At 42.4% G+C, this 25,241-nt stretch overlaps 1 protein-coding gene across 6 annotated transcripts in view; it reads left to right on the plus strand.

Annotated features, from left to right (window-relative positions):
• The window catches only part of NELL1 (neural EGFL like 1), a 745,741-nt gene that overhangs the window by 65,055 nt on the left and 655,445 nt on the right, over positions 1-25,241 (plus strand). For all 6 annotated transcript variants that reach the window (XM_072969672.1, XM_072969674.1, XM_072969673.1 and 3 more), the window contains one exon: positions 4,625-4,775. In XM_072969672.1, coding sequence (XP_072825773.1) covers positions 4,625-4,775 — 151 coding nt within the window. The remainder of the gene's footprint in view (positions 1-4,624; positions 4,776-25,241) is intronic.

Here is a 25,241-nt window from a genome sequence, read left to right on the forward strand (position 1 = left end):
GTCTTTAAAATTGGCGAGGTAGAGCCCTTTCATCCCGGGAAGGATGCTGCTGAGTTAGCACTTTTAACTAGATCATGTAAAACTTCTTTGAGTATTTGGAACAGTGTTCTTCTTTTCTTTTCTTTTTTTTCCCCTCTTTTAGTGTGAAATGTTCACTGTAAGGGGTGGTTGTGTGGAAAATTACCTTGATGCAGCAGTAGCCTCTAAGTGTCCTCCCAGAGGTCACTAAACAGAAAGCCTCACAGGTAGACCAGATTTTTCAGAAGCTTGAAACGTGTGGCTTATCAAATCAATGAAAAATACCCAGAAGGAAGCAGGGGAAGGGGAGTGGGCCAGGGGACAGGTCAGGGGAGGGGAGAAGGATGGGCGACCCCACTGGGTTCCTGAGTTAATGCCTTGTTGCTAGTTTTCAGTCTTTCTCTCTCTGCCCCATCAGCTTCCTCTGATGCTGTGGCTACATGGATGGGAGCTGAGGTTATAAAAAAAAAAGGGAGTTAAAAAAAGGGGGGGTTCAGCGGATGGGGAGGTACCTAGTGCCAGTGCACTTCCTGTGTTGGAGAGACTCGGGCAAGTGCTTCTGGTCACAGCAGGAGTCCACCAGTTAATTCCATGAGCAGCGATGGGTTTTATGAGCATTTCTCAGAAAGAGTACATGTGGGGCCAGAATGGGAATGGGATGGGTGTCAAAGATGGCTGTTGGATAAGGATGACATAGCTCTATTCTTTTTTTTTTAACTTTTTAAATTGATTTATAATCATTTTACAATGTTGTATCAAATTCCAGTGTTCAGCACAATTTTTCAGTCATACGTGGACATATACACACTCATTGTCACATTTTTTTCTCTGAGCTACCATAAGATTTTGTGTATATTTCCCACATAGCTCTATTCTGAAGGTGACATTTGTACATTATGACTTGGTCCTCCCATCTCATTCTAAGTGACACTCTTTGTTCAGTTTTTTTAATCTATGTTCAACATACTTATGTTTCATTTATTGGATCTACATTTAACACCTTTCACAGGTTTCTAACTTGCGATCTATATTTAACACTTCCTATGAGTTTTCTCCATCCCACTTGTCTTTCTCGTTCTTTTCTAGCAGAATTGAGTACTCTCAATACAGCAAACACATGTTATAATGGTTACAGATAGAAGTGCAGTGTTCACTGTAGGTTCTCTCTAACTGGTTTTCATTGGTTGCTCTGTTAACTTCAGGGGGAAAAAACCGCTACTGTAAAGTATGTGACATTGACTATTTTCAGTAATAGACAACTTGATGTTTATGTTGATTGGGAAAATCAGAAAAATTATAGAACCTGATATAGATGGAAAATACCCTCTTTACCCTCTTGCTGTGTGGCTAGGAGCAGGGTAAAGTGATTGACAGAAATGAAATGATGAAACTAGAAAAGAACTTGGAGATCATAGAGTTCCATCCTCTCAATTTCCTGATGTAGCGTGTGAGGCTCAGAGAGGTCAATCTTATCCCAGGTCACACAGCTTAGTTATCAGCATAAATGAGTAGTCTTCAGTTCCTTGAAAGCTGGTCCCAGTTACTGCCTCTATATTGTAAGAAGTCGTAGGATTACTTTCTTAGGTTCTTTTAGTGGCTGAATTATGGTAAACAGTTATTTCGAAAGAGCTTTTTTGAAAGAGAATGTACATAAAGTCTCAATTTATCAAAATAGATGTTTTTTTACATTTCACTCTGAGTGCTAATGGGGTCTCTTTACTTCAATGTGCCAATCACTTATAATGAGCAATAAGAAAAGCCAGCAAAAGAAATGTTCAGCGTTCTAGGAGGGTTGAGTGAACAGAAGCGTGGTTAGATTGGATTAATGACTGTTAGCTGGGGTGGCTTACAAGGAGAAGTAGGCTGAACTGGCACTGACAATCATTTTAAGTTGATCAGCACTGGCACTTAAGAAATACCTATGTACCTCCTAGTTTTCCAAAAGGTAACATACTACTTTCTGACTATAATATTTGTGGCTACTTGAAGTAACAATGTAAATGACATAAATGGAAAATACGTTAGTTAATTGATTCAATGAATCCTTTTTGGATGTCTGCTTCCTGCCAACCATTAAGAACTGGGGATACAACAATGAATAAATAAGTATGCCTACTCTCGTGGAGTTTATAGTATAGTGGGGAAAGAAAGGAAATATGGTAAGAAACACAAACCAAGACTGTGATACGTGATGTAAGGAAGTAATTGATCACCATGTATAGACTGATGAGTGGTATGGAGAAACTAACCCAGGTGGCCCGTAAGACATTAATTGGTGGCCTGCATTGGAGTGAGCAGGAAGTTGCATTTGCAGTGAGAGCTGCAGGAGAGGAAGGCAAGAGTCAGTTGATGTGTGACCATGCAGGTCATGCTAAAAAGCCTGATTTTATCCTGGAAGCAATGGGAAGCCAGTGGAAGCTTTTAAGCAGGAGACAGAAGTGATTCTGACTTTCGGTTTAAGAAGAGCGCTTTGGCTGCCGTGATGGAGAATGGAAAAGGGAAGGCAGTATGGCAGCAGGGAGACCGGTTGGGGAGCTGTTGGAGTGATGATGGCAGCTTGGACAGGAGTTGTAAGAGTGGAGTTGGGAAGAAATGGACAGATTCCAGACATGGATGCCCTCATGACGTGCTCTTAGATTGAATACAGAGGGTGGAGGAAAAGGAAAAATCAAGGACAATTCCTAGTGTTTTGGCCTGAGGAAGTGGGTAGTTCCATTTACTAAGACAGGAGTTCCCAGGAGTTGATAGAGGGTTGGGGGAGAGAACAAGAGCTCTGTGGGTGGATACAACTTGAAATGATCTCAGACGTTCCACATGGAGATATTAAGAAGGATATTGCATGTGAGTTTGCTGCTTGAGGGAGAGGTTGGGGCTGCAGATACAAATTAGGGGATCATTGGCCACAGGGCTTGGTGATAGCATCCAGGGAGAATTGGGTGAAAGATGAGGCCACGCATGTCTGATAGGACAGTCATACCCCTTCCCCCAGCAGGCATTGCTGGTCCAACATGACCCTCTTTTCACTGGGCCCAAGCTTCAGGATCCTCTGTGAGCTCCCTAGGCAGCCATTACGCATCAGTTGATTCCTAATGGATGAGCAAAAAAGGAAAAAAAGCAAGCATAGATGTTAATCTCTGGAACCAGGTATTTTTTCAAACATTCCCTAAGTAGCTGTCTCTTATCCCAGCCCTTGACAAAAGCTGACAGCACGCTACTTAGTAGTAAAGTAGTGAAGACCTTTGGGCAGAAAAGCAAAAGTCGTTCAGGTAGGTTTCATGTGGGTAGAGTGTTCTTGGGTTGGGTGTCTCCATGGTAGAGGCCCAACCTTGCTCCCCTCCGTCTGTAGCCTAGATGCTTGTGGCTGCAAGACTGTGATGATCTCCGCTGCAAACTTGAAACAGCAATGTGTAGAATTACAGGAGAGGAGGCTGGGGAGGCCCTGAGAAATCGCCCAGTCCACCCCCTCGTTTTGTAGATGAGAAGACTGAAGCCTGAGGTCAAGAATTCAAGGATTTCTTTCTGTTAAAAGCCACTCTTGAGGATGAGGTTCTTCAGGGTCACATACGAGTCTGTGATGTTGCTCGGGAAACGCAGCCTTTGCAGTTCTGTGTTGAATTGTGCAGTCCTGGGAGAAAACCCAAGCAGTTATCACCCTACAGTCAGAGGACGCACTTCCTTGGTGTTCGATTGGCATCCCCTGAATCGTTTTCTCTAGCTCTGCTTCCTCGGTGCCCACTTTCTGATGCCAGGAAGTTTAGTGTAAAAGAATGAGATAACACCCAGTTTATCATGACAAGGGTGAGGCTGAGTATGGAATCGGGATCTCTCTCGTGGTGTGGATGTTGCAGAAAGATTCCTGTCCAGCAGTGGGACCAGCTGGACTCACATGCCTCTAGGCCTGCTGCACTGGCCTCAACTTGAATAAATTTTTCATGAGGACCGTCACCCACTGCATATTTATGGAGAAATTCCAGGCACGCTTTGCAACCGCGAGCCTGCCTTGTATTTATTCTTCAAGTAAAAGCAGAGTTGTCCGGCGTTATTAGTAGTAAATCTCTCCTGGGGACCAGGCGAGGACAGGTTTCCCTAGATGCCTTGTGGGGAGAAAGTTACTGAGGTCACGGGAGAAGTGAAATTGGAGCCTGCCGAGTGGCACTGGATCCTGTTATATGCAGGATTCTCTGAATTTTGGACCCCATTCATCTGCCTGCCTCTTCCTTTTCTTACAGCAACTTAATCTCTCTGCAGCGGGCCAAATTGCTCAGTGTCCCGTCAAAATTCCTGCCACAGGATCACTGGCTGGCCCATTGTGAACTTGTCAAAGTGACAAGTGGGAACAGTGGCCAAGTTGGCATTTCCAGTCTTTGCATTGAAAGCAGGCGGCTGTGTGGAGTGGCGGGTGGCACTTGAAAATGGAAACTGTTGACGAGAGGGGAGAAGGAAAACGCACCCTGGATCCCCTAGACAAGGCATTTCTAATTGTACGTCTTTTCTCCTCTTCCTTCTCGTATTCCTCCTCCTCTTTTCCCTGCTGTATTTCTTCCTTCCTTACCCCCACCTTCTGTTTCCCCTCCTGTTTCTCCTGCTCTTCCTTCTTGACTTCTAGATATAGAAAGAGAGATCCACGCAGCCCCTCACGTGAGCGAGAAATTAATCCAGCTCTTCCGGAATAAGAGTGAGTTCACCTTTGTGGCCACCGTGCAGCAGAAGGCGTCAACTTCAGGAGTGATACTGTCCATCCGAGAGCTGGAACACAGGTAGGAATGCGCTTTCTCCTCAGAATCGACCTGGATTAATAGGTGATACAAAGTGCCTTGGGATTCAGAAGGGTGTAGCTCCAAGAAAATATCCCGCTGACGGAGGCCTGGTGGCTGTTGAACAAGTGAATGGATTTACTCTGCATTGAGAAATACATGTTGAGCAAAGTGGTTTTCTTATTGCCTCTCCAAGGACCACTCGGTGTCTTTCTCATCTATTTTTCCATCTTCTGATAGACTTTGCTTACATGAAACCACATTCTGTCCATCATATTTAGGTCATCATTGCAAGTTAGTTATATTTAATAATAACCTTCAGTAAGCATTTCTCGTGCGTTGTATGCAAGAACTCTGCTTGACACTGGGACTATTATGGGAAATGATACAGAATTTTTATACTGAGGATCACGTGAATAAGCTAGTAGGGAAGATGGACAGATGAGTAACAGGAAGGGTTGTAGACAGTGCTAGAAACTTGGGTTTAGGGACTAAAGGTAGTAGTTGTCAATTCGACTAAACTTTGGGGTGAGCCAAGAAAGGCTTCAGAAAGGGTGATGGTTGTATAAGGAAATCAAGTGGGTAGATGTTTGACAGGCTGCATAAGCAGTGAGGGATGGGAAGAAAAGCATTCCACAAAGAAGTGGTCATGATTTTTGGGAAGGAGTAATGTGTGTAGGTAAGTGGCTGGCACACAGAGTGTGTATGGGGAAGGGGCTGTGGAGCTTGGGGAGGCTGTGATGGGTGGTCCTACAGAGGTGTCTGGAAGACATGATTTCGAAGCTTTGATGTCACGTTGAAAACCTTGGACTCCAGTCCCCAGATAAATATAATGGGAAACCGTGTAAGGGTTTAAGGTTGAGAAAGATCACTCTGTTAGGGAGTGATGATTGGGTAATCGAAGACAAGGTTGTAAGCTCCTTTCTGGGGGATGCTGGTGAGCTGTAGCAAAGCAGAGGGAAGCAGAAAGATTGTGTTCACCAGCCTCCGTTCCCTGAGAGCACCTTTTGTAGGCCCCTCGAAGTGGGCCAAACCAGAAGCCTGCTCCCCAGGCCAAAGCCCCTGGACTCTTTCATGGGAAGACTGGGGGTGCATTTCAGTCTGCTGTCTGTCTGTGCAATGCCCTGGGTGGGGGGTGGCCTGCCCAGGACTGTCCCTGACTGTTAACGGTCTCATAGGATCCAGGGACATGAGCCCACCTGGGCTCCAGAGCCGGGTGATGGAGGGTGTCCCCTGGGTGGCAGCTGTAAAAACCAGGGCAGCAGGTGGTGTAGAAGCTTCCTTCTGGGAGAGAGCATGGTCCTCTGGAGCGGGACAGAGACAGAATGTGAAGACGGCACCTCCCGGTCTTCCTCCTGGGTGGTCCCAGCAGGCTCCTGCAAGTGTGTTAAATTAGGTGCCTGGCCCTCAGGCCAACTGTTTATTATAAGCAAATGAGCTTCTTTCATTTGACATCTGGGCACCATAGGCTGCCTCTGATCCGGGCACCGAGGTGGGTGAGTCCCAGCATGTGAGCTGTTTTTCAGCTAATGACCGCCTTGTGGGTCTTGTGGACAGGTGCCCTGCTGGTTTTCAAGGCTAGGCATTTGGGGACTTGCCTCTGAGGTGCACGTCTTAAGAAATGGGGTGCCTCATGTGGGGTTCAAACTCTTGGCTCCTCAAAGTGAAACTCCGGGTTTTGAGTTCCCTTCTGTCGGTGCATCTCTGAGCTGGGGGTGGGGTTTATGGTGAGACTGTGTCCCAGCCTCTGTCTGCTTTGATGTAGCTCTTTCCTTGTTTGCCCCATGTGTTCAGTCAGCCTCTAGGTTTCTCCCCAAGGAAACTGTTCCACAGAAAGCTGTGGACTCTGTGTCCAGTGGAGGAGGTGAGTTTAGGACCTTCCTATGCTGCCATCAGAACCTCCCAGCCAATTTTGATCTAATACCAACTTTATATTAATCCATTGAAAAAGCAGAGAACTTTCCAAAGTTGGTGAGAAGTAAGTGGAAGGGCAGCTGATGTAATAGAGCACAGGCTTCAGAGTCAGACCTGATGAAGGCTGGAGTTGAGGTTGAGCTTTGTGATACCTGCTGTTTTAAGTCTTGGGACCTCAATTTCCTGGTCTGTAAATTGGGTTAATTACTTTGCAGGGCTGCTGTAAGGCTGAAAAAAGATAGCGTGTGTTAAGTGTACAGCTCTTAACAAATAGGTGTTTCTTCTCCTTGTCTCAGCTTAAGACTTGAAACTCTATTTTCTGGGTTGCTCTTTTGGAATCTTAAAAAAAATCCAGATCTCACTTTAAGAAAGGTTTTAAAAAATTTTGTGTTGCCACATAGTCATCTGAGGCCACCTTCTCTTACTTTCATGGCAGGTTTCTAATAGAACTTGAGGATTACTGAATGGAGAAGCATCTGACCATTTTTCCTTGTAATAGGAAAACCTCAGATCTTGACTCAGACAAAATAAATATGAAGGAATAGAATTGGAGGGGAACCTATTTTTCTGCATTCCATGGTGCCTTCCTCCATGTTTGGTCCAGTCGAGGCCAGGTGTAGGAATTAACTCTGGATCTGTAATGCCCTGGCTGCTGGAACTAAAGACGATCTGGTTTCCATGCTTAAGGAGATTAACATCTAAAGAGAGACTATGGCATTCAGGAAACAAGAGAGGAATATATGATGCTGTGTATTTAGGAACGAGGCTTTTTATAATACAAAAGATGTTCCCATTTGTAATATGGTAGAATCTTTAATCATTTTCAGATTTCTCTTACTGTTTACCAGGGTAACAGAGTCTAGAGAAGCCTTGTAGACATGGGGCCTGGACGTTTGACCAGGTAGAGATGATGGGGCTCTGGTTTATTCCACAGCAGAGGATCCAGGGATCTGGTAGACTGGATTGGTAAACTGGAATCCATCAAGGATCCCATAGATGTTGACTGGATTCCCAGCTCCTTTTTTTGGTTCTCTCCTGTGTGATCCTCAGTGTATATCACTCATGATCAGGGTGAATTAAATAAGCATATCCCACAGTTGTGATATAACAGACTCTATTAGATTCCTAGCTCATTTTTTTGTTACTTTAGTTTTTTTAGTCTATTCAAAGTTATGTGTTAACAAAATCAATTTAGCAAATTTTCATGACCTCCAGAAGAAATGCCTTAGCTACCACTCCCCAGTCTCCCCATCAGTCCCCTAGACTTAGGCACTCACCGCTCTGCTTTCTGTCTCTATTTGTCTATTAGGACAGTTTATATAAATGGAATCATATGGATAAATGGAGTATGTGGTCCTTTGTCACTGGCTTCTTTCATTTAGGATAATGTTTTCAAGGTTCTTCGTTGACAGTGTGTGTCAGTTGTTCATTACTTTTTATTGCAGAATAATCCATTGTTTGGATAAACCACCTTTTATTCATTCATCCATTGATGGACACGAGTTATTTCTGGTTTTTTTTTTTGCTATTATAATGCTGCTGTGAACTTTCATGTACAAATTTGTGTGGACATATACTTTTATTCTCTTGGGTATGTATTTGCTGGATTGGGTGGTAACTCTGTTTAACTGTTCGTGGACCTCCCATACTGTTTTCCAAAGTGCCTGCCCCATGTTACATTCCCACCAGCAGTGTAGGAGGGTTCCAGTTTTCTCCGTGTCCTTGTTAACATGAGTAATTATCTTTCTTTTTGATTATAGCCATCCTGATAGGTCTAAAGAGATATCACACTGTGGTTTTGAGTTACATTTTCCTGATGACAGCTTACGTTGAGTATCTTTTCAATCCTGGCTGCTCTGTATCTTCTTTGGAAAAATGGCTTTTCAGATCATTTGCCTATCTTAAATGGGTTTTTGTCTTTATGATTTCATAATAGTAATTCTATGTCTGTTATTGGATTTGATTTACAGCCCCCCCCATTTTGTAGATTGTCTTTTCGTTTTCTTCAGGGTTTTCTTGGAAGCACAAAAGTTTAGAAATTTGATGTCCAGTTCTTTTGTTGCTTGTACTTTTGTCTAAGAAATCGTTGCCTAATCTGAGGCTAAGAAGATTCACTACTGTGATTTCTTTAAAACGTTTTATAGGTTTAGCTCTTTTGTTCAGGTCTTTGATAAATTGAGTCAGTTTTTTCTATGTGGTGTGAGGTAAGAGTCCAGTTTAAATTTTTTTTTTTTTGCAAGTAAGTAACCAGTTGTCTTAGCTCCATTTGTTGCAGACCAATGAATTGTCTAGGTACTCTTATTGAAGATCAGTTGGCCATAAATGAAGATTTATTTCTGGACCCTTTGTTCTATTCCATTGAGATATATGTTTATTCTTCAGCCAGTACTGTTTTGATTATTGAACTTTGTGGTAAGTCTTAAAATTTATAAGTGTGAAACAAGACATGCAGATGGCTAACCTGCACATGAAAAGATGCTCAACATTGCTAATTATTAGAGAAATGCAAGTCAAAACCACAATGAGGTATCACCTCATACTGGTCAGAATGACCACCATTAAAAAATCTATAAAACAAATGCTGGAGAGGGTGTGGAGAAAAGGAAGCCCTCCTATATTGTGGGAATGCAAATTGGTCCAGCCACCATGGGAAACAGTATGGAGGTTCCCTAAAGTAAAAATAGGGCTACCGTATGATCCAGCAGTCCAGCTCTGTGGCATAGATCCAGAAGAGATATACTTCAGAAATGCAGCTGATGTTTTGCTTGTTGACCTTGTCTTCTGCAGCCTCGCTGACTTCTTTTGTTTAAATAATTTTCTTAGTGGATTTCTCAAGTTTTTATTCATAAGATTCGGTCATCTGTAAACAGAGATACTTTAATTTCTGTCTTACCTGAATGCCTTTTGTTTTATCTTCTTGCTGGATTGCCCTGATGAGAACTTCCAGTACACGGTTGAATAGAAGTGTTGGGAACAAGTTGTCTTGTTCCTGATGTTAAGGAGGAAAGCATTCAGTTTTCACCATGAGGTATGATGTTAGCTATGGGTTTTCTTAAGTGCTTTTAACCACGTTGAAGACGTTCCCTTCCATTCCGGCATGCTCTGGCCAGGTTGAGGAAGTTCCTTTCCATTCCTAGTTTGCTGAGTCATGAAAGGGTGTTGAATTTTTTCAAGTGCTGTTTTCTGCATCTATCAAGATGATCATGGAGTTTTTATCCTTTCTGTTGATGTGGTGTTTCATACTAATTTTTGTTGTTATATCAAGCTTGCATTCCTGGAATTACAAATCTCACTTAGTTATGTGGTGTGATCCTTTTTATATATTCATAAATTTGATAGTATGTTAAAAATTTTTGTATCTATGTTCATGTATTGGTTTGTAGTTTTCTTTTGATGCCTTTGATCTGATTTTTGTATTAGACTTTCAAGGTATTAGCTATGTGAAATGCTTTTTTTTAAGCTAACATTTTCTGGTTGTGTACCATGTGACAGGCATTTAATTTTTTTTACTGCTTTAGATGACCTTCCCCCCCTTGATTTGTTAAGTATGCAATATTGTAACTTGAAAATATTGGAAGTTTTGTCTCTCACATTCCAATATTTATACTAGCTATCCTTTTTTTTTAAATGATGCTACAATCTCCGTAACAGTGATGAATAATAATCAGATTAAAGGTCCTCATTAAAGTCAGGAAGAAGACAGAAGACAGTTGTGTCTTTGTCTTTAAATCTTTAACTTGTTTCTTATGTGTTTAATATAATGTCTGGTAGTTTCTAATTTATCAGTCCATTTTATATTTGTATATATAGTGTGTGTATGTGTATATATAAAGGAAATTTAGTTCTATCTCTGATTTACTGAAGGGCCAAAAAATCATGAACAGCTGTTATATTTTATTTCTGGCTTATATATATAAATATATATGTGTATATGTATAGTATGTATATGTATAAGTGTATTTATAGTCATCATCTAAAGAAAATTTAATTCTGTTCCTGATTTACTGAAAGGCCAAAAAATTGTGAACAGCTGTTATATTTTATTAAATACCCTCTTCAGGGTACCTTTTGAGATGAATGTGTTTTTTCCCCTTTCATCTGTTAGCATTAATAACATTAGTAGGGTTGACAATGTTAAACTACTAAATTTACATCTACTTATGTTTAGGATTCCTAAATCAATAAAAACAAAAATGGTAGTAATAGTTAACTGTTTTAAGCACTGATAAATGCCAGACTTTGTTCTAAAGACTTTACACTAAACTCATTAAACACTTAAATGTTGACTCATAACTGAGATACAGTAGGTTTTTCTGTGTACGTGATTTAATTTGAGGCTCTTTGAATTTTCTGCTGTAGTCTGGTTTAAATATATAGGAAATACGTCTTTTATAAGTGTTTCTAATAGGATTAGCCTGAAAATAACGTAGGCTGATAATTTGTGTTTAGGAAGGCTGAAATCTTTTATTACTGAAAATGTTCATTTTCCATCTCTTAGGGTATTCTATTTAATTTTAAACTTTTCTTTGGATCAATTTACATTTTGTTGAAATCATGAATTTCACTGAATTCTCTAATTTGGAGGGTGCAAATAGTTGGACATTACATTCTTAATAAACTTTTTATATTTGTGGTTTATAACTTGTAGTGTAAATATATGTATTTCCTTCTTGGCCAAGCTCATCATGGATTGTGTAGTTTATTGGCTTTTTTAATGAAACAGTTCTTAGTTTTATTGATCAAGTCTATTCTATTTCATTTTAACTTCATTGATTTCTGCTTCTTACCTCTTCTTGATCATTTTGGTATTTTTACTAGCTTCTTGGCTGTTTAGTTCATTTGTTTTCCGTATTTGCTGTTGACTGGTGAAGTCACTGAAGTCTTTATATTTTCCTAATGAGTATCACTTTGAATATAGCCCATTGATACTGGTTTTCATTTCCTGTACTTTTCTGTAGTTCTTAATTTCAGTTTAACTACCTCTTTGATCCAGGTTAAAGGAGCGTTTAAAAATTGCAAAGTGGTTAAATTAAAGACTTCATAGGTGACTTCTGGTTTTATTGTTAAATGACAAAATATGTGCTCTGAGATTTGTGATCGCAACTTTTTTTTCTCATTCCTGTACTTGCTCAATATTGGGGGGCATGTTTCAAAAAGATGGGTAGTTTGTGTGTATAGATAAAACTTGATGAATAACACAACTAAAAGATGTTACATAACTTTTATGTGTTCTTGTTTCCTACTTGAACTATGACATTCTGAGAGAGCTAGATTAGTAGCTTCCACTGTGATGAGCATTAAGTCATAATCTCCTTGGATAGGTTTAAGGGCCAGGCCTGGAAAAGTCATGTTACCTGTACCATGTTTCATTGACAAGTACTGGAAAGTTCGCTCCAGCAGTGTACCAGGCATGGGAGAATCTGGAGACTGGAATAACTAGGTTGTCTCTGTCTTGATAGTTCGGGACGTTTCGAATGTGGTCTGTACCCAAATACGTTAAAGTAGCACAGATAAGAGCCTGCATCACATAGGTGGTTTTCCCAGGCAGTACTCAGAGGTACGCCGTATGTACTAAATAAATATTAAATAAATAGATGACTCATCTTGTCCATCTCTGATTAGGGCTGTGCAGAAATTTCATGGCTAGTTTCAAAGGTTCACATGGGATGTATTGTCCCAGGAACAGATACTGCTGTGGATGTACTGCCTGTGGGAGGCCACCCAGGACAGTGAAAAGGGCAAAGGTGTAGGTATCTGGAGATGGAAACTAGTAACTCCTTGGGGTTTTTGCATAGGATCAGATGTATTTGTAAAACATTTGCCATACTTCTTCGCATATGATAAAAAAAAAAAAAGCCATGATGGTGATGTTAAGGTGGAAATTGGATGCTGAGGAGTAGCCAGATCAGCAGACACTTGACTCTAGTTCATTGGTTAAAGGAAAACAGTATCTATCACCCAAACCTTCCAGTGATGTTCAGTTTCCAGTCAAAAGTCACTTTTGCTGATGAAACGCAGTGGGGGAACCACATTCTGGATCTGAACCTCTCCCTGCCATCCTGTGCACCACGGGGAGTAATCAGCCAACTGCCTGTTCCAAAGCTGTCATCCAGAAAAACTGCATTTACTGTTCTGGAAATCACTGTTGCCAACTTCTCCTAGGCTTCCAGCTACTCTCAGGCAAGGCCATTAGTGAATTAAAGGCGAAAAAGTTCATTCAGTGGCTGAGTTTCCTTCTGCCCAAAGGCCGGCATCTCTCTCACCTGGTCGGGTTCCAGCAGCCAGAGGTGGAACACTTGGGAGGTGATTCCCCCAAACCAGGAGTGAACTTGTTGGCACAGCAATACCTGGAAACTCCCTAGGTCACTGAGCCAGTTGAGTTACCATGAATATCCTAAGTGAGTAAATGAAATGGAGCACTTAACTCTAAAGGCAATTGAAAACGTACCTGGAGGTAGCAATTGAAATAGATTCTTTTATGTAATCGAATGGACACTCTGTTATTAATTCTGATCTGTATTTCTAATTTGATAGATTTTTATTTGATTTTTTTACAGTGCCAATAGAGCACTTTGAAAGAGCCACAAAGATGAATCTGTCTTGCTGAGCTATCTTAATAGCACTGCAGATTTAATGTTTATTTTTCTGACTCAAGTGTGTTAATATAGAGCTTCGTTAAAATGGAAAGCTTAATTAACGTAGATTACATCTAATTGAACATTCTGCCACTATACGCAAGTCTATATAAGATACAGTGGTAAATCTTCTGTTTTTCAATTTTATTCCTAAATTATAGATAAAATTACATCTAAGCATAATTAACTAGGAAGCTGAAAGTGAGAGGTCTAAGAAAAAGCTTCCTGTGGAACACTTCTGTTAGGAGAGGAAGAGGACATTTTTAGCTCCCTAAGTGGGCATCTCCTCTTTAAAAAGAATTTGTGTTTTGAAAGATACTCTTCAGTTTTTGAGTTCTTGTGGTGGAAAGAACTTTCTACTTTGATGCCAGGTAGACTTGGTTTCAATTCCTGGCTCTATCAATTACCAGATGCATGAGCTTTTGCAGTTGCTTCAATTTACCTCCGCCTCAGTGTCATTTCATGGACATGAAGTCATTGATGACTGTGTCATGGAGTTATTGGGAGGATTCAACAGGAACGCTTAGATGAATGGTTCCTAACATCTCATGTTTCCAGGCACTCAACCAGTGCCATTTCCCATCCTCGCTTCATGGCTTCTTTAGATATTTTTTAATACCTTCCCAAATTCTTCAGAAGGGATAAAGGTAGATCTTAGGAACTTGTCACCATTTAAAATGGTATTTGGGTTCTAACATCAAGAGACTGTTACAGATCATCCAAAATAATGGTTGACCTAGTGGAATGCATTCTGTAATTTATAAGCAGCAGTTTCACCTTCCTGATTATGGATGGTTTAAGTGAATACTCAAGTTATTTTGCACTTTCAGCTAATTTATTGAAGATGATCAGAATGGAGTATAGGAGATGGGGGAGCCAATTCTAAAAGTGTTTCATGGTTTGGTGCCTCCTGCCCAAGAAAACTTTTTCCATGGGTGATGGAACAGCATGTTTTTAGCAATGAAACATCTTAATTTAAAGTAGGTGATTTCAGTTGTTAAATTGCTTACATTTGGGAAGGAAGGGAGCAAAGTTCAAATTGGAGTCTTGTCCTGCTGCACATTTCACCATGCTGCTTTCAGAGTATACAGATGGGATAAGGTAGGGGTATAGATCAGTGGTAGAGCGTGTGCTTATAGCATGTGCAAGGTCATGGGTTCAATCCCCAGTACCTCCATTAAATTTTTTTTTTAATTTTAAAAAAGTATACAAGCAGGCCCCCCCATTCCCAACAAACCTGGAGAGGCTCTAGATTGAGAACTGTGCTCCTAATAGGCTGTAAGCTCCCTTGTCAACAACATTCAGGAAATATTGATGACAATCAGCATGTGTGGTGCTAGATACTGGGCTCCAATTGTGAAGCACATGAGGATGGAGATACAGGATGGAGATGGATGGTTCAAGGAACACTGCAAAGTATGGTTAGTGCTCTGATAGGAGTGATACAGGGAGCAGAGAGCAGAGTACCTCATTTTGTCCAAAAGGAATTGGGAAGTCTTCCCCCTGAGGGTTATGCTTAAGAAGCAAAAGAAGTAAAACTCAGTCAGGAGAGATGAAGGGAAGAGGGTTGTGGGTCAACGTGAGTGAAGGGGCAAGGGATGAGAGTGATCAGGTGCGTTAGAAGAACTGAAGTGAGACTCTGTGCTTTTGGAGAGTGGGCAGAGCATAGGTGGGGAAGAAGGAGCAAGGTGTGGCCAGAAGTGAACCAGAGAGTCAGACCAGAGGCTGGATGGTGAACGGCTTTCTAAACGCTGCCTAGGGGCTTAGCCTTTTACTCAAGGGAAATGAGGTGCCATGAGAGGGATTTAAGTATGGGTGTGGCATGATTAGGCATCTGTTTTAGAAAGACCACACCGGCTGCTTAGTGGAGGATGATATGGAGGAGGTAAAACTGGGGACAGAGGTCCATTTTGGAGCTTGCTGCCTTTGTCTGGAATCTAGACTCTTGAGAGGATGGAGTCTCAGACTAGGTCAGATAATGGTAGTGCAGATGGAGAGAAATCAATTGATTTAAGAGATAGTAAGGGGAGGGGGGAATAAATTAGGATTTGGGGATTAGGATATATAAACTAGTATATGTGAAATAGATAGGCAACAAGGTCCTAATGTATAGCACAGGGAACTACATTTATTATCTTGTAATAACCTATAATGAAAAAATATTCGTATAACTGAATCACCATGCTGTACACCAGAAACACAACACTGTAAATCAACTATACTTCAGTAATAATTTAAAAAGATAATCAGAAGGTAGTGAACTGGTGGTAGTTGTATGTGGGATACTGGGGGGTAGGCAGAGAGGCAGGGGTCAAGGGTGATGGCTCTGGCTGCTGGGAGGCACTGTGCCCTGAGCAGGCAGGATGAGATGGTGTGTGACTTTTTTTTAATGCTTGTGTTGTCCATGTCACACAGCTTAGTTCCTTAAGTTTTCCTTTGCTCGTTTTTAGTTGAGTAACAAAAACAGAAAAAACTGAAAAGGGTCATAGTGGATGGATATTCGTCTCTGGGAAATGGGATCACCTAGATATGGAAGGAGACTTCTTGAAGAAGGAAACAGTAGCTGGAAGTTAAATGTACATCATCTGGACAGGCTTCTAAATGTACATCACCCAGACAGGCTTCTAAATGCTAGAGACAAGACACCTGGAGTCTGGGTTTCCATCATTTTTATTTTCACGCCTTGCGGAGTGTCGACACAGATTCAAGGGAAAGTTTAAAGGCCGTGGTGAGTATGGGAAACTAGTAATTTTCAGACAGAAATAAATGAGTGGAAGGATCTCGTGTTCAGAAAAAGAGCTTTTTTTTTTCTTTCCCCCAGGAACACATTAATTAAATAAAATTTGAGTCTTTGGAAGAAATGAAATGGCTTGGGTGACTTTTAACCTTAATTGAGGATAAGAAGTATCATAGCAAGAGAGGATAATGTTTTGGGCAAATAGCTCATGCTTGTATATATGCATATTAGATTTTTGGATTGCTTAGTGTTTGAGAAATGGAAAACCAGCGAATGTAGCCATTAACCTTTACTTTCTTAGTAAAGAAGTTGCAATTTCATTAATATTTATGCATAAAATCGTTTTAAGTTCAATGGGATTTGCCTAGAGAATTTTAACTGTCATCTTTGACTTCCTTTGGAGTTAGTAGTTGTGAAAGACTTGCCTGCTGGGGTAATATGTATTCACTCCTTTGGTTCGGTGGAGAGAAATGTGGAGGGATGAGCCTTGTCGCTGCTGAAAGATTTAACCCCCCAGCTGGCTGAGTTCTGGGTGGGAGGCGCTCCAGACTGTCAAAGCACTGATGAGTGTGGTATGATGGTGGGGATGCTGGGCTCAGTTAGAAGGCATGGGCTCAAGCCTCTGCTCTTTCAAGGAATGTCCAGGAGACCCTCGGTGGGCCCCTCCCTGTACCTGTTTACTTATCTGTCAAATTGAAATGTATTCATTATTCCTTCGATACTAATCTGTGTCAAACACTACTCTGGGCAAGGGCACTGGTGGAATCTGCAGTGGTGAGGAGGACATGCGAGGGACCTGACTTCGGGGAGCTTGCATTCTGGGGGGGGTCGAGTCAGATGGTAAATACTGACAAAATTAAACAAAATTATTAATGTCATGGAAGAAATTAAAGCAGAGGGAGGAGTGACAGGCCAGTGGAGGAGAGGCTAGAGAAGGTGAGGCTGGAGAAGGCTCTATGAAGATGGGAAACTGGAACTGAATCTTAAGAGCAAGCCAGCTATGAGAAGTTTGGAAAGATGAGTGTCCTATGCATAGGAGGCAGTAAGTACAAAGGTCCTGTGGCTGAATCCAATTTGGCATGCTCAGGAGAGCTGGTATGTTTGAAGCTTTATAAATAGGGTGAGGAGAGGGTGTGGCTCTAATTGAGGGAAAGCTAGCAGTAACAGCTGCTATGAAATTTTTGCAGCGTGAGAGGAAGTGCTTAAAATATGACAGTGTAAAGTTTACACAGGCCATATCATTTCTGGCCAAAAATCACTCATGGAGCACCAGCTGTATACAGAGAAAGTCTATCCGTCCATGAGAACTGTTTCTTGGACAGTTAAAATAATTTTGTAATTTGTGAACTACAACTATTACATTTTTTTTTTGTAGAGAAAAATGAAGAAATGAACTGGTTTTTTTTTTTTTTAAGAATTTTTTTTTTGAGATTCCCCCAACCCCTTAAACTGAGTTCGTTGCTGATGATCATGGTCTGATAGGCGTGAATTGGTAGTTTACCATCTGAAACATGATCATTTCATCTGGAAGCAACCAGGAACGAGGTTCTTCCAGACAATAGTAGCCTTTCCTGAGAGGTGGAGGGTCTCCTCCCCAAGAAGGTGAGTGTGGCACAGGAGTGGAATGTGTGGTATATGGGAGGAGAGACAGTGAAGAGATCCTGGGGCTGGAGTGTAGCATGCAGGGCAGGACAACAAAGAGCTGGCACAGCGATGCAGGTGGGCTCCCGGTGAGACGCAGGGCCTGCGGATGAACTGGACTTGATCTTGTCAGATGATGGCTGAAAGTGCAGGCTTAGAGTTGCCTTTCGAGAGTGCTTTATTTGACTCACATCATAGTGGCCCCCACAGTATTATTTTTCCATTATCGAAATCATGAGATCATTGGCAACCTAAAAAAATTGGGAGATTTGGCCTACAAATCCAGCCTCTCATGAAAAGGAGGACGTGCGTTTTTCAGATGGCCACAGTCCCCAGCTCTCCTGATGGTCTCCCTGTCCCTGTGAGACCCTGGGTTGGTTGCTGTTTTTTTTTTTTTGTTTTTAATTTAATGTACAGTTAGGAGAAAAGTGAACTTCTTGTACCCATGCTTTTATTAAAAATAGAAAACTTAGAGACTTAAAGGGCTGCTGTTTCACGAGAGGCATTTCAGGTTGATAGCCTTTATTGCAGTCCTGTGAGATTGATGCCTCTGGGCCCTGTAGCCAGGGGACTTGGTGGCCGCTTTCTGTTGGGGTTGGAGTTCTGGTGGGGTGTTTATAACCAGGAAAGTGGGGCACTGGGATGGTGGCTTTCGAGATGGTTCTTAGCTGGCTGTGAATGGGGTGGGTTACCATGCTGGTGGCACTTTGGTTGCTCATTAAAAGAGTGGGCCAGTTCAAGGAGTCGTAGGTGCTCTTCAAATTGAAAGGGAGAAAGGAATTCGAGGGCAAGGAGATGGAGCTAGTTAAAAGGCACATGGGTTCCACACAGGAGGCGTTCCAAACAGGATTTATTTCTCAAGCTGCATTAGGTTATTGTCCACAGATCACCTCAAGGGCATTCCATTTTCCTATGGCCATGGTGACCACATTCTCTAAAGTCAGGGTTTGAGAACATACGGCATTTTAGGCTGACTTCAGGGGTAATTCTTAGTTGGGAAGATATGGTTTAGTTGTTGAAATGGTGGAATCCTTGAGATGTGCTAATGATTACGTTGGGCAATAGGACAAAAAATTATCCTAGGATAACTGTCCTTGAAGATCTGGACTGCACGATCATCACTGGTTTAGGAGAAGTGGCTCTGTAGAAACAGGAGATATGCGCGATGAGTTTAAAGGCAACAGAGGAAACAACCATTGCTGGACCGTTTGTTTCCTGATGTTTGGCCCCGAGTTGATTCTGGGTGCTTGGCTGTCAGCTTTGGGAGTATGGAATAAATAATTGATCTCCTTCTGGGGATTGTCTACTCCGTGTCTTGTGTTTTATCTTGCTCAAACCAGCCAGAGGTGGGAATACTTCATAGTTGTTCCCAGCATTCAAAACATGATGATGTATTTCTTTAAAAGAGCAAATGAATTCATTTGGTGGTGTTGACTTTAGCATCATTCTCAGAAGCACTTTGGTCTCGAAACCAGGGCTGTTCGTCTGCCCTCCTTTCAATGGTGACAGCTTTCAGAGTGAATTTGCACTTCTCCTGAGACATAATGAACAGGGCGGGGGGCAAACTGATTATCTAGAATGTGCTAGATATTTGACCATCATTATCTCATTTTGTCCTCATCACAACCAAGATAGGTGTTATTTTTCCATCCCTGAGGTCAGGAACTGCTGTTCAGAGAGGGTGAGTAATGTGCCCAGGTTATACAGACAGGAAATGGCAGAGCTAGACTACAAAGCCAAGTCTGAAAAATTGGAAATAACAGCCAGAAGGGATGCTTTAGGATTTTGACCAATGTATTAGCTTTAAATACTATTTTTTGTCTTTTCTCTGCAGCATTCATTCATGTGGCTAGTTAGTTTTGTTGAGTTGCGTATAAGATTGCTCATATGCAGAATCTAAAAAAACGTGAATACAGTTTTCTTGAGTTGGATGTGTTGAAATGGATAGAATTTCAGCCTGACTCAGTACACACGTCATTGACTGGCACATGGTAGTTCTCTCACAGAGTGTCCAGGGACCACTGGATCTGTAAGATCGTCTCATGAAACAAGAGTTATGTGGTGAAACAAACTTGAGAAAGATGACATATAACTGTCATTCTTGGAGAATCATGATAAATATTAGCATATCAAAGGCTCTTTGAAATCATGCAGTAAAGTCCGAGGCTCTATATTAAGCACTTCAGATGCATCACTGCATTGAATCCTTACAGAACGATGAAGTAGGTTCTATTATCACCCCCATTTCATGGACGAGGAAACAAGCGTAGATTGCTGGTTGCCTTGTTGAGGGTCACCCAGCCAGTAAAATGATGGCGTTGGGAGTCAAATCTATGATACCTGGCTCTTTGCGGTGTTTTCTTAACCAGTGTGTTGTCTTGGCTCCTTCAACTTGCTTATTGTTGCCTTTTCCAAACTTGTATCATGCAGTGATTTGGGGAGTATCACTCAATATCATTCAGTTGAACTAGCATGGTAACAAACACTGGGAATTGCTGCATGTACAGCACTGACTCAGGGCCGCTCTGGGCTGTCTGTCCAGAAAGAAGCAGCCTGGCAGCCTCGGAAAGCCTTAGAACTCTGAACACAGTGGAATAGGTGAGGGTGTCAGGGAATTGGCAGTCAGAGGCCACTGGAGGCTTGATGGGGCTGAACCCATCTGCAACGTCTCATTAGTCATCGGTGCCTGCGCTTCATCTTCCCGGGGCTGGCCACGACATGCCTGCTGAGAAAGGCTGTTATTCAAATGCTTTGAAGGTGTCGGGTGCCTGGCCAGGCTCTGGTGGTATACTGAGGACCATGCCTGGGGCTGTGTCCACCTGTCAAGGTTCAGAGGCCGGAAGAGGGTCCGCCAACTACAGTGTCTGCTCAAAAATTGTCAGATGAGACTTTTTAAATTACGTTTCAGAACAGTGTAACATCAGTTACTCCTGAACTTGTCTAGTCAAGGAAAAGTACAGCTCATGGACATGATTGATGTCAAATTTCCCGCTTTTTAAAAAAATTTTTATTGAAGTGTAGTTGATTTACAGTGTTAGTTTCTGGTGTACAGCAGAGTGATTCAGTTATACATATACATACACATGGATATTTTCAGATTCTTTTCCATTATATGTTATAAGAAATTGAATATAGTTCCCTGTGCTATACAGCAGGTCCTTGTTGTTTGTCTATTTTACATATAGTAATGTGTGTCTGTTGTTAAATTTCCCTCCTTTAAGCCAGTGTGGATCCCAGAAATGGGCAGATTTGTGGGTAAAATTCAGATGCTTTAAACTTGAGGAAAGCCGTGAGAATTTATAGGAATATTTTCCCCACTTTTTTGCAAAAGCTCTGAAATAGAAATACAGCAACTTCAGGGGCTCAAAATAACTTCATTTTTCATCTTTCAGAGTGCCTTGGGGACTCTGAGAGTTATTTACTATGGCTGCATGGCACCTCCGGGATGGAGAGATAATCTGCCTGATCCCTTGAGCTCCTTCCAAGCACGCTGCTGAGGAAGATGTATAGTGGCTGGGTGTTCTTGGAGGGTGAGATGTGGTTCTCAGTGCAGATGGTAACAGCAGTGGAACTTGAACCCTATGATAGAATCGAATGCTGTTTTCCTGGCCCAGGAATTCTGGCTACAGGGATTTTGAGCAACCTTTTTCAGTGTTGATTTTCGATGATCTGTTGTTTTGAGAAGGATGGAATAATTGCTTATTTCTGTGTTTGGAGAACAGGGTTGTTTCTGAAGAAGGACCACATAAGGTAACCGTCGGTACATACAGAGTTGAGAAGGCTGCTCCCTTCCTGAGAAAGACGGTGGAGGAGGGCCAGTGCTGGGCGCCCGTGTGTGCTCACAGCTGGTTCAGAGCCTTCTGCTTGTTGTGCACTCCTCTTCCCTCTCTGAAGAGTTACTAACTACCTTTCGGGAACCGAGTGCTGTGTTAGGTGATGGGGAGGTTGAGGTGTGCCTTTGGGGAGACAGACCCGTCAACAATTACAGCACTCCGGGTAAAGTTTCTAAAAGGGTGAGTGCCGTCACATTGCTCCTTTGCTCAGCATCTTTCAGGTGCTTCTGCACTGATTCAGGATAAAATCTGAAGAGTTTACCATGGCTCCAAGTCTCTGTAGGGTCTGGGCCCTGCCTGCCCCTCTGGTCTCATCTCCTGCCCTTCTACGTGGTCACCCAGCTCAGCCACAGTGGCCCCCCTGCTGTTTCATGTACATGCCCAGCTCCCCCTGGCCTCAGGCTTTTGTATGTGTTTCCCTTGTCCTGGAATGTCATCCCACAGGCTTCACTCCTCCCTCCTTGCCCCTGCTGTGCTCTGTCCCTGTGACCCTGCTTTATGTTTTATACACTTGATCATCATCTTACACAGCATAGATTTACTTGTTTCCCCCTCTCTTCTGTTAGGTAAGCAACTCAAATGCAGAAATCTTGGTTGTCTTCTTCTTGCCATATCCCAAGTGCCTTGAACAGTGGCTGACACCTTGTCAGTGCCCAACCAATATTTACTGAATGAATAAATGAGGAAAAAATTCTGTTGAAACACAGAAGGAAATGACTGACTCCCAGGAAAAGTCAAGGGAGGCTTTTAGTGAGTAGGTGGCATTTCACCTGGGATTTTGAAGTATGAGTAAGAGTTTGCCAATGGAGAGTGTGGGTTTGGGGAGGTAGCTGGAGGGAGGGAAGGATGAAGGGTATTTCCGAGCATGACAACAAAAGCAAAGCCAGGATGCATGACTCCCTCCCTCCTCCTTCCTTCTCTGGCTGCCTCTGTCATACTAATTACCAGCCAGCATCATTTCTGGGAGAGTTTACCACTGAGCATCTTGTTCTCAGGCTCCCACACTGTAGAAAGATGTGTCAAGTGCCTGATTGAGCTTAAATATGATTATGATGAGGCTGGGGAAGGGGTGGATGTATTCCTTCTTCTGCAGTGAGTGTTGTCAGCTTATAACTAGCTCCTTCTATGAAGTACACAGGGGTTTCCCATGCTGCCAAAGGGACTGTGGAGCATCTTGAATTGATTGTAGGGCAATAATGTCCATCTCCAAAAGGACTTGTTATGATTGTAAAGTATCCAGCTGTTTTCATATGTTGAAAAACTCAAGATGAAGTTAGGTCTCCACTTGGGGCTTTTTCTCACTCTGACACTTAGAATTATAATTGCGCCTCAGTAGCTAGATCTTTAAAGTGAGATAATGTTCAAACACTGTAATTAAATTTTTAAAAAGGGCAGCAGTAACTTACATACCAACAGGCTCAGCCTGGATGCTACAGCAATTCGCACACTGCTTAATCTGCTCTTGTTCATTTGTGTGTTACTGGGGAACACTTGCTTAGCAAATGGGGATGTGCCATCAGAGAGCTCTTAAATACCCTCAAAAGATGAGCTGAAGGCCCCTCTATATATCCTCCCCCCGGGTAGGTGGTAATAATAGGTCCAGTTCTTTTCTATTTTCTTTCCATCCTTTTTAGAAAAAAATCACCGTATTAAAATATGACGGACATCCAAAAAGCTGTACGTATTTGATGTAAACAACTTGATGAGTTTGGACATAAGTATACACCTGTGAAACCATCACCATCGCCTAGGTATAAACATACCTGTCACCTTCAAGAGTTCCCTCCTGCCCTCTTGATTAATATTAATATTTTATTTTGTGTGATAAGAACACTTAACATAAGAATCTACCCCATTAGCAAGTTTCAAAGTATGTGATACAGTATTGACAAGAGGCACCAGTTTTTTTCTTGTAAGAGTCTTATTCCAAGGGGATCAAAGCGCTGAGTCAGCAACTGTGCTTTGTTAGGTTTGGACTGGGTCCATAGGTGACCCCCAAGTCAGAACTGAGAGAACCAGGTCAAGCTGGGCAGGGGCGGGAGCACACCATGAGTTGACAGTGGACTGTAGGCAGGGGGTCTGGGAACAGATACAGGTCGGATTACTAGGCAAAGTAGTGGGTTGGAAGACAGACTCCAGGGGGACATGCAGAAGTCAAAGAGGTGAAGGTCAAGAGAATGGCTCAGTTAACTGGCTTGGTAGGGCTCAGAGCACTCGAGTGATGGACCCTAAGCCCTCACTGAAGGAAATAAGACAGTACAGGTAGATGCAGGCCATTAGCGACAAGGTAGTTTTGTCTTCTTTCCTCATACCCTAGCAGGGGTGACGTGGCATAAACCCCTAATATGCTGACTGAATTGATGAAAACCTTTTTCTTGGATAGGAAGCATTTTTGCTCTGTCAGGAGTCACCCTTAGGGCAGGTCTGCCCAGGATCTGTAGATGTGGACAGTGAGATACCTCAGGTATTCATCTGTTTCAACTGAGAACTGGGTGGAGGGGGCAGGGAGCATTAATTAGGAGTTAGAGATTAGCAGATACAAGCCACTATATTTAAAATAAACAACAAGGTCCTGTTGTAGAGCACCGGGAACTATATTCAGTATCTTGTAATAGCCTATAATGAAAAAGGATCTGGAAAAGAATATATGTATGTATATAAATTACACTCTGCTGTACATCAGAAACTAATACAACATTGTAAATCAACTATCCTTAATAATACAAAAGAATTGGAAAGCTGGATTGTCCAGGAGACTTGGACAGTTAATCACTGTTGAGAGTAGTAACCATCTTCATAGCCTTCGATATGGATGCTGGAGCTGAGTCTTGAAGGGCAGGTGTTGGCTGTAGGTGCCCAGGGATGAAAGAGTTCTCTAGATAGAGGGAGAGGCAGTTAGAAATGCAGTAGGGGAGGGTAAAGGTGGCAGGTGAAACCAGAAGATTGGTGGTGGTCACGAAGCTGGGAGTCTGTGTGCCTGAATTATCTGAAAGAGCTCGGACTTGTCATGATTTCTGCTGATGAATGACTGAGGTCCTCATGTCGGTAGTGGAGGGTAAAGAGGCTTAACGCAGGTCCAGATAGCAGTGTGGAAGGTCAGCCCTGTGGGTGCATCTGAGGTGCTTGACCCAGAAAGCTGGAGAGAACGGCTTTGCCCTGGGGATGCAAATCATAATCAAACTGTGAAGGAACATACTGCGCTGAAGTGAGGAAAACTCAAGGTCTGGGAGGAGAAGCAGCAGGCACTGCGGGAGGGGTCCCGGGGAGACACTGACTGAGGCTTTTACTGCACCACACTCATATCCCCATGGGCTTCAGGCCATAGAAGAAAGACATGGTTGAATGTTTTAACGATGTGGTGAACTTTTAAAATACAGATTTTAGGAGTTGTTACAAATATCCTGAATCTGAATCCCTGGGAATTTGCTCCAGGAACGTCAGTGTTACATAAGTTGCCTGGCAGTTCTAATGCAAGCCTTCCATGGACAGGTGTGTGGGAATCACTGCAAGACCTTTCCAACTACGCCCTATGCCCTCTCTGGCCTTCACAGAGAGAGGGACCTGCCATCCAACCAGGGCTGGAAGGCAAGCTGATGCCCCTGGAGATCCCCCAGGCACCTCTCTGCACCTGCTGGGAGGAATCTAATGAAGATCCAGGCTTGGCTGCTGAAACAAAGACCAACAGTGGTTTAAACAAGATGAAAGTTTA

The sequence above is a fragment of the Vicugna pacos genome, chromosome 10 (assembly GCF_048564905.1).
Source record: "Vicugna pacos chromosome 10, VicPac4, whole genome shotgun sequence".
NCBI classification, from domain to species: domain Eukaryota; kingdom Metazoa; phylum Chordata; class Mammalia; order Artiodactyla; family Camelidae; genus Vicugna; species Vicugna pacos.